General features: G+C 42.2%; 1 protein-coding gene across 1 annotated transcript in view; it reads left to right on the top strand.

The window, feature by feature from the left end:
• Positions 1–15,584, top strand: part of LOC120943836 (potassium voltage-gated channel subfamily H member 8-like) — a 660,728-nt gene that overhangs the window by 558,625 nt on the left and 86,519 nt on the right. The window contains exon 8 of the mRNA XM_040357401.1: positions 6,882–7,151. Coding sequence (XP_040213335.1) covers positions 6,882–7,151 — 270 coding nt within the window. The remainder of the gene's footprint in view (positions 1–6,881; positions 7,152–15,584) is intronic.

Here is a 15,584-nt window from a genome sequence, read left to right as displayed (position 1 = left end):
ACTGTCGCTGACCAGTGACCACGTCCCTGCCTGCTGCCTGGATCGGGGCTCTCCTTCTGTGGACAATTGCACTACTAAAACCACAGGTAATCTTCTTTTTTTTTTACCCATTACTCAGCAGAATGTATTTTAGGGTGTAATTCTTGGTATGTACATGCTGTGTTAGAAATATGAAGGCCCTTCAAAAATGTGATAGATTGTAAGGAAATTGGATGTGTAATTTATGTCCCTAGAACACCTGATGGTGCTTCTTGGATGTTGGGCCTTCAAAAGTGTAATAGGTGGTTGAGAGATTAGATGTGTAATTTATGCTCCTAGAATGCTTGAAGTTGCTACTTCGGTGTTGGGCCTCTGTATGTGGCCACGCTGTGTAAAAGTCTCACACATGTGGTATCGCCATACTCAGGAGGAGCAGCAGAATATATTTTGGGGTGTAATTTTTTCTATGTACATGCTATGTGTTGGAAATATCCTATAAATGGACAACTTTCTGTAAAAAAAAATGCGTTTTTATTTTTTTCCACATTTTCCAAGAACATCTGGAAAAAAATGAACTGTTCAAAAGACTCATTATGCCTCATAGATTATACGTTGGGGTGTTAGCTTTCCAAAATGGGGTCACTTTGTGGGCGTTTCCATTGTCCTGGTGCTCCAGGGCCTTCAAAAGTGTAATAGGTGGTTGAGAGATTAGATGTGTAATTTATGCTCCTAGAATGCTTGAAGTTGCTACTTCGGTGTTGGGCCTCTGTATGTGGCCACGCTGTGTAAAAGTCTCACACATGTGGTATCGCCATACTCAGGAGGAGCAGCAGAATATATTTTGGGGTGTAATTTTTTCTATGTACATGCTATGTGTTGGAAATATCCTATAAATGGACAACTTTCTGTAAAAAAAAATGCGTTTTTATTTTTTTCCACATTTTCCAAGAACATCTGGAAAAAAATGAACTGTTCAAAAGACTCATTATGCCTCATAGATTATACGTTGGGGTGTTAGCTTTCCAAAATGGGGTCACTTTGTGGGCGTTTCCATTGTCCTGGTGCTCCAGGGCCTTCAAAAGTGTAATAGGTGGTTGAGAGATTAGATGTGTAATTTATGCTCCTAGAATGCTTGAAGTTGCTACTTCGGTGTTGGGCCTCTGTATGTGGCCACGCTGTGTAAAAGTCTCACACATGTGGTATCGCCATACTCAGGAGGAGCAGCAGAATATATTTTGGGGTGTAATTTTTTCTATGTACATGCTATGTGTTGGAAATATCCTATAAATGGACAACTTTCTGTAAAAAAAAATGCGTTTTTATTTTTTTCCACATTTTCCAAGAACATCTGGAAAAAAATGAACTGTTCAAAAGACTCATTATGCCTCATAGATTATACGTTGGGGTGTTAGCTTTCCAAAATGGGGTCACTTTGTGGGCGTTTCTATTGTCCTGGTGCTCCAGGGCCTTCAAAAGTGTAATAGGTGGTTGAGAGATTAGATGTGTAATTTATGCTCCTAGAATGCTTGAAGTTGCTACTTCGGTGTTGGGCCTCTGTATGTGGCCACGCTGTGTAAAAGTCTCACACATGTGGTATCGCCATACTCAGGAGGAGCAGCAGAATATATTTTGGGGTGTAATTTTTTCTATGTACATGCTATGTGTTGGAAATATCCTATAAATGGACAACTTTCTGTAAAAAAAATGCGTTTTTATTTTTTTCCACATTTTCCAAGAACATCTGGAAAAAAATGAACTGTTCAAAAGACTCATTATGCCTCATAGATTATACGTTGGGGTGTTAGCTTTCCAAAATGGGGTCACTTTGTGGGCGTTTCCATTGTCCTGGTGCTCCAGGGCCTTCAAAAGTGTAATAGGTGGTTGAGAGATTAGATGTGTAATTTATGCTCCTAGAATGCTTGAAGTTGCTACTTCGGTGTTGGGCCTCTGTATGTGGCCACGCTGTGTAAAAGTCTCACACATGTGGTATCGCCATACTCAGGAGGAGCAGCAGAATATATTTTGGGGTGTAATTTTTTCTATGTACATGCTATGTGTTGGAAATATCCTATAAATGGACAACTTTCTGTAAAAAAAAATGCGTTTTTATTTTTTTCCACATTTTCCAAGAACATCTGGAAAAAAATGAACTGTTCAAAAGACTCATTATGCCTCATAGATTATACGTTGGGGTGTTAGCTTTCCAAAATGGGGTCACTTTGTGGGCGTTTCTATTGTCCTGGTGCTCCAGGGCCTTCAAAATTGTAATAGGTGGTTGAGAGATTAGATGTGTAATTTATGCTCCTAGAATGCTTGAAGTTGCTACTTCGGTGTTGGGCCTCTGTATGTGGCCACGCTGTGTAAAAGTCTCACGCATGTGGTATCGCCATACTCAGGAGGAGCAGCAGAATATATTTTGGGGTGTCATTTGTGGAATATACATGCCATGTGAGAGAAATAACCTGTTATAATGACAATATTGGTATGAAAAAAAAAAAAAAAAAAAAAATCTTAATTTTGCAAAGAATTGTGGGAACAAATGACAACTTCAAAAAACTAACTATGACTCTTACTAACTACCTTGGAATGTCTACTTTCCAAAAAGGGGTCATTTGGGGGGTATTTGTACTTTATTGGCTTGTTAGGGTCTCAAGAAATGAGAGAAGCTGTCAGTAATTCAGGTGTGATCAAATTGTTAAATTTTCAGAAATTGGTACCATAGCTTGTAGACCCTATAACTTTCACCCAGACTAAATAATATCCAAATTTTTTTTTTTTTTTTTACCAAAAATATGTAGCAGTATGCATTTTAGGCCAAATGTATAAGGAAAATTTACTTTTTTACAAAATGATATGATAGAAATGAAGAAAAATTCATTTTTTTACAAAATTTTCGTTCTTTTTTCATTAATAGCGAAAAAAATAAAAACCGCAGAGGTGATCAAATACCACCAAAAGAAAGCTCTATTTGTGGGAAAAAAAGGACAAAAATTTCATTTGGTTACAATGTTGTATGACTGAGTTATTGTCATTCAAAACGTGAGAGCACCAAAAGCTGAAAATTGGTCTGGTTATTAAGGGTGTTTAAGTGCCCAGTTGTCAAGTGGTTAAAGTTCATGTGCGTGTTAAGTCAGGGGTCCCAATTCTTTTGGTAATATATTGCACACTTAAAAAATATTAGTGTAATTTCATGTAGCAACTATTTGTTCCCTGGAAATCCACTTTAATGTGATGCTGCTATTTATTTCAGTGCTGTGATAGTACTGGCATTTTTTCTAACCACATTCTGTACAGAATTATTTTTATACACTATCTATTTAAAAAAAAGAAATAAAAAAATGTACTTATACTGACACAAAAACCAATCCAACTGTTATTATTAATACTTCCAATTCGCAGTAGGTGCCATTTTAATGTTTATACTAATTGGTCTAAAAGGGTAGTATTCATAAGTGCAGGAAGTCATTATAAAACACATTTTCATACTGACCTTTAATTGTGATGGATAAGAAATTACAACAGTATTAGGAATCCTTTCTAAAGTGCCTCGAATTCTTTTTTTAGTCTTGTCAATTAAACCACCATTGATTTACTTTTCTTCTAGATCTTTAAAAGAAATACAAAAATCTTTATATCAAAACACATATTAGGCCACTTGTATATTTTAGAATACGTTAAGAAAGTATCATTCTGTCATTTGTTATTATCCTTGCTCTTTTAAGATGATCGGAGCAGTCCAAAGTCAGCTGATATCCTTACTGCATTTGCAGTGATTTATTGCTGATGTCCTTAATTGCAAATGGTTGTATTAAAAAAAAAAATCAAAAGTATTTTGCTATTAATTCTTATTTTCATTTTTAAACTGTGTTTTTTTTTTTTCTTTTTTTTTTCAAATATAATTATTTTTTATTATTATTTTAGAATTTAGGGAAAGAACAGTTCAGGTACATCACATCAATGACATAAATAAAAAAAGAAAAAGGGTCATTTGTCTAAGATACGACTGACGTAAGTCTCTTACGCCGTCATATCTTAGGTCCATTTCACATAAGGTAATATGCAGTGTTTCCAACAACTGGCTCCAGTAAATAAAATAGCAATAATACTTAACAACAGTGAAATTAGAGGCATATCTACCAGATAATGTCAGTGTTTCGTTTTGTAGGGTAATAAGCTATACGTAAATTCCAGAAGGCCATGTCTGAACCGCTCGGTCCCTGTATTTTTTAAGTATTCCTTTAAGCAATCAGGAAAACAAACAGCTCTCAGAAAAAACAGTAAGAAAGGAAATACCATAAAATGAGAAGAGCAGAAAAAAATGAGGGGGGAGGATGAAGAAGAGAAGAAGAGGGGGGAGAAGAGGGGGGGCGGGGAAGAAAGGTATTGAAGCAGGTCTCTTGTTAACTTTCCCTCTAAGATCCGAGGAGACCTATTCCTTCATCTGACAGAATGAACATGTTCTATAGCCTCCATGCCTTTGAATGCTTCTGTTTATTTTGCACCATAAGAACTAAGGCCCAGATTCACAAAAGAGATACGACGGCGTATCTCCTGATACGCCATTGTATCTCTGTTTTAGGGTCTTCCAAACTATGCGACTGATTCATAGAATCAGTTACACATAGTTAGCCCTAAGATCCGACAGGTGTAATTGAATTACACTGTCGGATCTTAGTATGCAATACCTCGGCCGCCGCTGGGGGGAGTTTGCGTCGTAAACCAGCGTCGGGTATGCAAATTAGTAGTTACGGCGATCCACGACGGTTTTTCGCGTTCGCTACGTCGCTGCTAGTCTAGTTTCCCGTCGCAAAGTTAGTCGTCGTTTTAGGTGCCCTAACTTTACACAGCCCACGTATGTGCTGTATAAAGTATGGCCGTCGTTCCTGCGTCAAAATTTTTAATTTTTTTATTCTTGCGTAAGACTTCCGGGAATACGAAAGTACGCTACGCACATCGCCTTCGAAAAAATGACGTCACTTCGCGCAAAGCACGGCGGGAATTTCAAAACGGAGCATGCGCAGTAGGTCTGGCGCGGGAGCGCGCCTAATTTAAATGGCACACGCCCCTTTGAATTACGCGGGCTTACGCCGGAGGCCGTCGGCGTAAGTTTTCATGCAAGTGCTTGGTGAATTAGGCACTTGCGATGAAAACTTGCGGCGGTGTAACGTATCTATGTGAATCTGGGCCTAAGTCCTCTAGTTTATTAATATCCTCTATTTTGCATAACCAAGTCCCGATAGAGGGAGGCTTACGTGTCTTCCAGAATAGGGGGATAAAGGATTTGGCTGCATTTGGTAGATGTTGCATTATAGATTTTTTATATTGTTTCGCTGGGATCGTGGTAACATGGAGTAAAAAGAAGGCTGAATAATCAGGGATCTTATGTTCTGTACATTTTTGTGTGATGGTTCGTACGGTCGACCAGAAATGATTTAGCATTGGGCAAGCCCAAAAAATATGTAGGAGCGTTCCTCTGGCCGCCTGGCATCTCCAACAACTATCGGTAGTGTTCGGATAGTATTTATGTAGTAACTGGGGCGTATAGTACCACCTCTTCAGGATTTTATAATTAGACACTTGTATTATTTTCGTACAAATTGATGACTTTAAAGAAAATCTAAGATATTTTGTTTTTGGAGTACCGTAAGGGCTTTTTTTTAATTATATGACCAAAGTATGTAAAGCTCAGCTTTGGCAATGCATAGGTTCTGGGGGTAGTGGAAATAAATAGTTAGATATAAGTTCCTCCTAATTGAGTCAAGGTTTGCAATGGGTACAAGTATGTATTTGCCATAATTGCACTTGTGGGCCAGTGCCAAGGACAGGGGATGTGGCACCACGCCTTAACATTTGTATATTGTGCTTTTTCACCATTTTCTAGCAATTCCTGGGCAATTATGGCTACATTCTTGTTGAACTGTAAGAAGGAAAAGAGGTCAGAGAATATTGAGGGGAGTCAGAAGGCTGTTTTTCATATAACCATCTTTACTCTTGTTTGGTTTCTGTACAGTTAAAAATAGCACTGTATACTTAAGGCAGACAAAATGTCACCTTTAATAGCACATTTTAGCATTAGTGTTTGCTAAAGTGATCACATGACACATGGGTAATGTCATTTGGGTTACTTAAGAGAGTTTGATGTCTACATATGGTCCAACATTGATGTGATGCTTCAGTTTTTAGTATTGATTTTCATATGGTTTTTTTTAAAGGGTAAAAGGTATATCCCATTTAGTAATAACTAGTTAAATCTAAAATTATCAAAAACTAAATAGCATAAGGGCCAGTTTACTTACAATTGTGATGTGAAAATGGAAATGTTCAATTTAGAAACATGCATATTCCATGAACTAGATCCAAACCACTACAATACTTTACTTCTCAATAGGTGCTTTATCTCACAAAGCCTTATTTTACCTCCACCTCAAATTATCTAATTTCCAGCTCTCTTCAATAGACATCTCATAAAATCACAGCCACCAGCCAGAAGCAACTGCTATTCTAAAGAGTGATAAGCTATGTGATAATTATTGTCAGTTGACTGTGGCTTACAAAGTATTGCAAAACTCAAGAATTTAATGTTCTGTTCAGTTGATTAATAAAGATACTTATTTATTTTAAAGATTTGAGAATCTTCATGTGATAAATTGTCTAAATATTCAAATCAATCATGCAAAAGGATTTTGACATATTTCACCTGCACACGATTGATTGATTGATTGATTGATTGATTGATTGATTAAAGTGAATTTTTATACAATTTATGGTCTAAGCATCTAGCGAAAAGATAGCATGTGTAATTCCTTAATGAATTCTTCCTATAGCAAGGTTTTTTTTAGACAGAAGAATCTGGACATGTTTCTCTGTGACTGATGGAATCATTTTTCTTTTGATTTTTTAAGGATGGTTACATGAGTTTTCTAAACGTCTGGGAATGCCATACACTCTAGTGCAACGATATGTTTTGTCAGTAAATACCAGCAGTCACTCCAATAGTAGCGATTTAATCAACCAAACAACTGTGGAGCTGGTGGGTGGACCTTCCCTCCGGAGTTCCTACATCACCTCTTTGTACTTTGCCCTCAGCAGCCTTACAAGCGTAGGCTTTGGAAATGTATCTGCCAACACTGATGCAGAAAAGATCTTCTCCATTTGCACCATGCTAATTGGAGGTAAGTTCCAAGAAAATGTCTTCCTCTATCAATGTTTAAATTCATGAGTTTAACTCCAGGCAAACAGCTAAAACAGAGTTGTATGCTCCAAAGGATTTGTATCTCTTGTCTGTCTAGTCCTGGAATTAAGGCCTGGTTAACACCTATGCAGGTTGCAGTTTGCATATTCCAGGTGCATTTTGCTTTTTTCAATACGCATTTTTGGTCCATTGAAGTCTATGGAACCAAAAAACAGAAAAAGAGTCCCCAGCCCTTGCCATAAAATGCACAGATGTGAATGTGACCCATAGGAAACCATGTTAACCATGTAAGCGTATTTGTGCAAATCTCAGAAAAGGCAGATGGATGACACAATTTTCTCTGTTATATTTAAAGCAGTATTAAATCCAAAACCATTTAATATGTTGCAGCTTACCAATTCTTAATGCCTCGTACACACGATCAGTTTTCCCGACAGACAAACTGTGAGGAGAGCTTCTGGCCGGAAATCCCGGCCATGTGTATGCTACTCGCAGTTTTTCTGACGGGAAAACTGCCCAAAAAACAGCGTGGAGACATACAAGTTATGAAAATGTACAAGAAAGCAAGAAAGGCGAAGCAATCAGGGGAAAGCAATGTGACAACAAGCCTGGTATCACTAGAGCAAGAATACTTGTAAACACATTGAATAGTCATGTAGGAAAACAGAATTAGCACAGAGTCCATCTGTGCTGTCTCATTAGTTGTCAAACAGAATAATCTTTCTCAGTTCAAGAGGTTTATAGTTTCCTTTAAAAAAAAAAAAAACATAATTTTTAATCCTTTATAGGCCAGTCTGGTTGTTAGGAATAATATCCACAGCACAAAAAAACAGACATAGGATTGTGTCAGGGTAAAATTATATGTGCTGTTGGTTATTCATTGGTTTTGTAATTTTGAGTATGATTTACTTAATAAAACTTCAGTCTGTTCCAAAAAAAAAAAATAATTTCAGGTAAACTGTATGGGCCAGATTCACAAAGGTTAGCGGATCTTTAGATTTAGAATGTGTTTTAAGATCCGCCCTCGCAAGTTTGTGAGGAAAGTGTCAAATTCACAACACACTTACCTCCAAGCTTGCGACGGCGGATCCTAACTCCCCCGGCGGAATTCTAATTCCGCGGCTGGGGGAGTGTACTATTTAAATCAGGCGCGCTCCCGCGACGATTTAAATACGCATGCGCCGTCCGGGGAATTTCCCGGCGTGCATTGCTCCCACTGACGTCAATAGGACGTCAGTGGTTGCGACGTGAGCGGGACTTGCGACGCGCGTGTTCGTGAATCGGCGTACGCAAACGACGTAGGAAATTTCAAATTAGACGCGGGAACGACGGCCATACTTAACAATACTTACCCCTGCTTTTAGAAAGGGTAAGTATACGACGGGTACCGCGCTACGGAAACGACGTAAGAACACAGCGTCGGGTCCGCGTACGTTCGTGAATTTCGCGTATCTCGCTGATTTACATATTATTCAGTGTAAATCAGCGGGAACGCCCCCGGCGCCATTTTTAAATCCAAAAAAAGATCCGACAGTGTAACACAGTGTGACACTGTCGGATCTCAGCCCTATCTATGCGTAACTGGTTCTATGAATCAGGTGCATAGATAGGACCAGTAAAAATCAGAGATACGATGGTGTATCTGTAGATACACCGTCGTATCTCTTTGTGAATCTGGCCCTATACATTGTAAGTTTTTTGTGAGCACAGTTTACCTTTCTTACCTTTCTCTGTACTGAAAAGATATAACCCTAAGCATGTGCTTTCTCAAAATGGCTGTTGGGTAGTATGAAAGCGTAAGCATATGTCACAATGATCGTTTTGTAGCGCCAATATTTTTTTATTTTATTTTTATAGCATTTAAAAAAAATGATAATATTTTTCTATGGAATCACAAACGTATTAATTTTATGGTGATTTGTTACCCCCAGCCTTTAAGTTTGTGCAGTGTTTTATCTCTGTTACAAGCTCTCCAGAGATAATCGTTCTGTTTTGACCTCTGTGGTTTAGCTACAGATCACTAGTAGGAGCAAATGCTAACGTAATGATGCAGTACAACTATGACCTGAATGACAAAAAAAGAAAAAGAGAGAAATCACCGGCGGCTCTAGTGATTACATTGCTAGCGACAAATTGCTGTTAATCACTCACACTGGTAAGAAAGAAAGTATCAGCCTTTGCATTAGGGATGAGCGAAATTCGGGATTTTCCTAGCTATCATGACGGAAAATCTGAGTTATATGATGACAGGAGGCGAATATCTTGCATTAATCTTTCTTTTTAATGCCCATAGCAGAAAACATAACATTTGTTTCTTTAAAATTTAGAAAAAACTTCATGGAACTACAATACCCAGCTGCCCCGTGGACCCCTCCCCCATGTTATAGTCTCTATATAAGGGGCTGTCTGGGTCTCCTCCTCCTCTTTCTTCGTGCGATGCTGGCAAAATCACGGAACCTCACGTAATCTTGCTGTAATGGGACACTCGGTCAACTGTGATCGGGGAATCCTCTTCCGACGCTGGAAGCAGGCCAACCGGGCCACGTCGACAAAAACACCTGGTGGATGTTCACACGGTCAGAACTGTGTTCAACTGGAACAAAAACAGAATAACCGTCATACGGGAACTCCAGAATATTCTCCTATCTTCCGAACAGGCGAAGACTCCACCCATTAATAACCTGAAACGAGAAAAAATATTGTGATAGGGTGGGAAGATATTCGCCTCCTGTCATCATATAACTCAGATTTTCCGTCATGATAGCTAGGAAAATCCCGAATTATATATCAGACAGGAGGCTTCATATCTTGCATGTTTAAAGCTAATATACATTGTATGATACATGCAACATAACATTAAAGTATTGAAGAAGAGACATGACTTTGAGGTCGGAAATAATACTGTCGAAAGGTCGTTTCTGAAGACCAGTCCGCTGCCAGTAGTAGATCTGAGAGGGAGCCGCCTGATGTGACCACTTTAGTAGCCATGGCCCCTCTGGTGGAATGAGCTCCGAAGAGCGAGACGTCGATCCCGGCCATTTCCATGGCCGTTCTCACCCATCTGGCCAGTGATGCTGAAGAAACTGGAAAGTGGGGTTTCACATAGGAAACCAGTAATTGGGTAAGAGCGGGCGACCTCAGGGTTGCAGTGCGATGTTCATATTGCTGTAAACATCGAACCACGCAGATGTGTGGGTGATCAGGGAAAAAGGGATAGAACACTGTCTGGATTCCTGTTTTCGTCCGACGAACCACAGAAAACCTTACACCTTCTGGTGAGAACTGGCGTCGGGATATGTCCAGAGCCCTAACATCTGAGACCCTCTTAATGGAAATAAGACATAAAAGGGTAGAAAGTTTGACAGAGAGTTTCTTCAGGGAAAGGACGTCATTGTCCCCCCAAGAGGTGAAGAGTTGTAGAACCCGGGAGACATCCCATGTGGATTGATATCTAGGCCGGGGAGGTCGCTTGAATCTCACCCCCCGGAGAAGTCTACAAACCAGAGGGTGTTTACCCACAGGTGCCGCATCAACCGGACAGTGATAGGCCGATATGGCGGACCTGCAGACATTCAGAGAGCTATAGGATTTACCCGTCTCATACGCGTCTGCTAAATAGTTCACGACAGCTGATACAGGTGCATGAACGGCATCAATCTGCCGTTGATCACACCAACGAACCCATAGGGTCCAGGCAGATCTGTACGCCGACCTAGTCCCCGGGGCCCAGGCCAGGGCGAGGAGATCTCTAGCTGATTGTGAAATGCTAATATCAGTGGTTTCGAACCTGAGATCAACCACGCCAACAGTGGAAGATTGCCTTCCCGTATTAGTGGATGGCAACCCATGTACGCGTTCGATAGGAGATGAGGTGAGAAGGGGAGTAATCGGGGATAATCGATTGACATTCCCAGTAGAAGGGGGAACCACGGTTGCGTCGGCCACCAGGGGGTGACCAACACCACCGTCGCCCCTTGAGTTACTATCTGAAGAAGGGTTCTGGTGATCATATTGAACGGAGGAAACGCATAATGCGTCCCTCGCGTCCAAGTTTGTCGGAATGCATCGACTGCCAATGCCTCCGGGTCCGGCCTCCAGCTGTAAAAGCGGGGTAGTTGCCGGTTGAGGCGGGAGGCGAAAAGGTCCGTATGAAAGGGACCCCATATTGTTTGTATTGACAGGAAGACTGAACGGTCCAGCGTCCAGTCGCTGGAGTCCGTCAGATATCGAGAATTCCAATCTGCGACCGTGTTGGAAATCCCGGGGAGGTATTCCGCTACCGGGGTGGTATTTATTGAAAGACAGAATTGCCAGAATTCTGACGCGATGTCCGCTAATACCTTGGATTTTGTGCCCCCTAAGCGGTTGACATATTGAACCGCTGCTATATTGTCCATGCGTAAAAGCACGCATCTGTTGGAAGTATGGGGAAGAAAACTTTTGATCGCAAAGAAAGCTGCCAAAAGTTCCAAGGCATTTATATGGAGATGAGCTTCCTCCACTGACCATTTCCCCCCGGTGGTAATTTGTCCGCACCGAGCACCCCAGCCTTGGCGACTCGCGTCGGATTCTATAATCACATCTGGGTAAGAATTGAAAATTGTTCTGCCGTTCCATTCCACTGCGTGGCGGAGCCACCACAGTAATTCCTCTACTGCGTCCGAGTCCAACGGGACTTCGTCCGCGTATCGCAGCCCCTGGCGTAGATGGAGTGCCTTTAGTCTCTGTAGAGCGCGGTAGTGTAAAGGTGCTGGGAATATCGCTTGGATAGAGACCGATAAAAGGCCTACTATGCGAGCAATCAACCGCAGGGATACCAGCCCTTTGCGTAACGTGGCTCTGATTTCCTTGCGAATCAGAGCCAGTTTCGCCTTTGGCAACAGAAGCATAGCCTGTTTGGTGTCCACCAGAAACCCTAAGAATTCCATCTCTTGAGATGATTCCAGGACGGATTTCTTGTAGTTGATGAGGAAACCGAGTTCTCTCAACAAGGACACCGCCCATTGGCTGTGAAGGTCCGCTTGTGTTCTGGAACGTGCCATGATCAGCATGTCGTCCAGGTAAATGATTAGTCGTACACCCCTGCTCCTCAGGGCGGCTACTACTGGTTTGAGTAGTTTGGTGAAGCACCAGGGGGCTGATGACAATCCGAATGGAAGGCAGGTGAACTGCCACATGCGGTCCCGCCACAGAAATCTTAGGAAGGACTGAGATTCCTTGTGCATAGGGACCGTAAGGTATGCGTCTTTTAAATCTATTTTTATTAGCCAGTCTCCCGGCCACAGGAGGTCTCGTAACAGGTGAATACCTTCCATCTTGAAATGGCGGTAGGCCACGTGTTGGTTGAGTTCCCTCAAGTTTATGACGGGGCGATAGCCGCCGTCTTTCTTCTTTACTAGAAAGATGTTGCTGACAAAGCCATTGGAGAGGGGATCTACCTCCTGAACCGCTTCCCTTGGATAGAAGTTCTTTGAGTTCTTCGTCTATTAAGTCTACGTTTTGAGTAGAAAAGTGAATAGGAGGGGGTATGACATTCAGGGTCGGGGAAGACACGAACTCTATCCGGTAACCCGTTACCGTCGAGAGGATCCATGCGTCCGCCGAGATCGTGGACCAGGCGTGGGAAAAATACATTAATCTCCCCCCCACCTGTGTGTGTGGAATCGTATGTAGAGATAAACTCACCGGTCGGTGGTCTCGATCTGGGGAATCCACAGGAGGGAAGAAGGGTGGTGGTTGAGCCATAGGCATGGCGTACGGTTGTGGAGCAGGAGCATACTGCTGGTTTGGTCTTGCATAGGGCCTGTACGGAGCCGTGCGGCCGGTAGATCGCCCTCTGCCTCTACCGGCCTTGCCAAAAACCTTGCCAGGTTGTGATTTTCGTAGCGAGGTTTGTGCCTTGTCTAGGCTTGAAAATAAGCTGACAAACGTATTTATATTCTTTATTAGATCATCACCGAACAGAAGGCCATCGGCGGATGGTCCCGGTTCGTTCTCAGCGAGATGGCTGAGTTGGGGATCCAACTTCATCAGTATGGAACGGCGGCGCTCCACTGAGCAAGTCGTGTTGGCAGTGCCCAGTAGGCATATAGCACGTTGAGCCCAGCCTCTAAGCTGTGTCAGGTCAACAGGTTGGGCTGCTGACGCCGCCTGTTCTGACAAGTTTAAGATTTTGGTGAGCGGACCGAGGAGGTCCAATATGCGGTCTTGAATGACTTTAAAGGACCGCTCGATGCCTTTTTTAGCGTATTTCCCGGATCTCGTGAGATATTTAAGTAATACCGGGTCTATCTCTGGGGTGATAGCCACCTTGTTTGCCACATGAGGCCTGGGGCATTCTGCCCGCAATTTATTGCGGTTTACTCTATCCAAAGACCGTCTGGTCCATAATTCTAGATACTGGGCCACATGAGGTAATGGGGTCCAGTCCCCCGAACGAGGGTGTGAAATCTCGTCCAGATTAAATAGGGCTTGACCCTGGGCATCCAATATGGCATTTTGTAACACTTCAGTGTTGGCATCCGCCGTAAACCCCGCCTCCTCTTCATCACTTATGTCTGAGTCAGAGGTCTCGGCGTTGTCAGACAACTCAGATTCGTCCTCAGACGTGTCAAATGAATTTGGTTTGATGCGTCTGGCGGATCTTTGCCCTTTTATAATCTCCTTGGGGCCCAAGGGTCGCATATGGTCTGGCCTGTGTGAGGCCTGGCAGGTCTGGTCAGATCCTGCTTGGGGCACATTATAAACTTCCCCTGCCGGGGAGTCGAGGTGCACTGATAAGTGTCTTAACTTTTGTGATGCCTTGCCCTTAGTAGGGGGGCAACCCGAGGTGGATGGCACTGGCACTTGAAATTTTGCATTGGCTGTCAGCGCTGCATGAATTGACTTTGAAATCAGTTCTTGTATTTGGTTTGTGGATAGCAGATGCGACGCATCCATATCCACCACCTCATTGGCCAGTCCATCAGTATTTGCCATTCTTACCACTGTGTTTAAATTGTGTAAATATATATTATCTTATACACTATTTTTTGGGACAAAGAAGGCTTGTCAGGGATAAATCACTGACACTTATCCCACTATCTGGTAATAGGCAGGGAGGTGGGGGGGTTAGGTCACTCTATTCCCGGGTAGTATAGCCAGGGACAGTGTGTCTAAACGTACCCCCAAGCTTATGCTAAGATACCTGACCGAGGGATTATTTAATGCAGGCCGTTCACGTCCACCAGCGCTCCCCTGTGCTCTCCTTCTATACAGTGAGAGTCAGGGAGACGGCGCGCTGTTAGTAACTCTTCGGCCGTAATCTCGCGAGATTACGGCCAGGAGTGCTCTGATAGGACGGCTGACGGTGCAGAGGCGTGTCGATAGGACGCGCGTCGCTCGGCCACGCCCCCGTGCAGGAGAAAAGCCCGCGAAGCGCGGCTGAGTAACGGGGGGGAGGTGGATGAGGAGAGGGCCGTATACTAATGGCGCCTGACTAAGCCAGAAGGTCAGTCAGAATAGTATACGGATCGGAATAGCGGGATTACCGCGGCATTCCGGTACCTGTAAACAAAATTACATATATACATATATACCAACATTTAACATACATATATATATATAAGAATTAAAATAAATAAATGACAATCATATGACAAACAAAATAGTACTTATCTCTTTGCCATGAGCAGAAAGAAAGAGGAGGAGGAGACCCAGACAGCCCCTTATATAGAGACTATAACATGGGGGAGGGGTCCACGGGGCAGCTGGGTATTGTAGTTCCATGAAGTTTTTTCTAAATTTTAAAGAAACAAATGTTATGTTTTCTGCTATGGGCATTAAAAAGAAAGATTAATGCAAGATATGAAGCCTCCTGTCTGATATATAATTGGGAGTTTTCGTTTCTCTAAAGTCACTGAAATTGACAAAATGCATGGCTGTTACTGTGACCAATAAGAGTAAAAAAAATATTTGTTTTAGCTGTCAAATGGGAGTTATAAAGGTCCCAGCATCAGTAGGAGTCAAAAATGACCCTGTGATTGTGGTCAATGGCATTCAAAAAAAAAAAAATTCCCATCAGTGGGTGTAAAAAAATGCCCTGGCATTAGTGATCAACACGGAAAATAATTTGCCCCTGCATAAGTTGTTAATAGGAGTAATACATGTCCTGGCTGTCAGTTGGAGATACACTTAATTACCAAAAGTATTGGGACGTCTGCATGCAAGCCAGGTCTTCTCTCCAACCTATGTGCATGACCTCACAAATGCGCTTCTGGAAGAATGGTCAAACATTTCCATAGGCACACTCCTAAACCTTGTGGACAGCCTTCCTAGAAGAGTTGAGGCTGTTATAGCTGCAAAGGGAGGGCCAACTCAATATTGAACCCTATAGACTAATGCCGCATACATGATGTTTTCATGACGTGAAAAA

This window comes from Rana temporaria, chromosome 6, assembly GCF_905171775.1.
Source record: "Rana temporaria chromosome 6, aRanTem1.1, whole genome shotgun sequence".
NCBI classification, from domain to species: domain Eukaryota; kingdom Metazoa; phylum Chordata; class Amphibia; order Anura; family Ranidae; genus Rana; species Rana temporaria.
The sequence above is the reverse complement of the archived record's forward strand: the minus strand, read 5'-3'. Positions and strand labels throughout refer to the sequence as shown.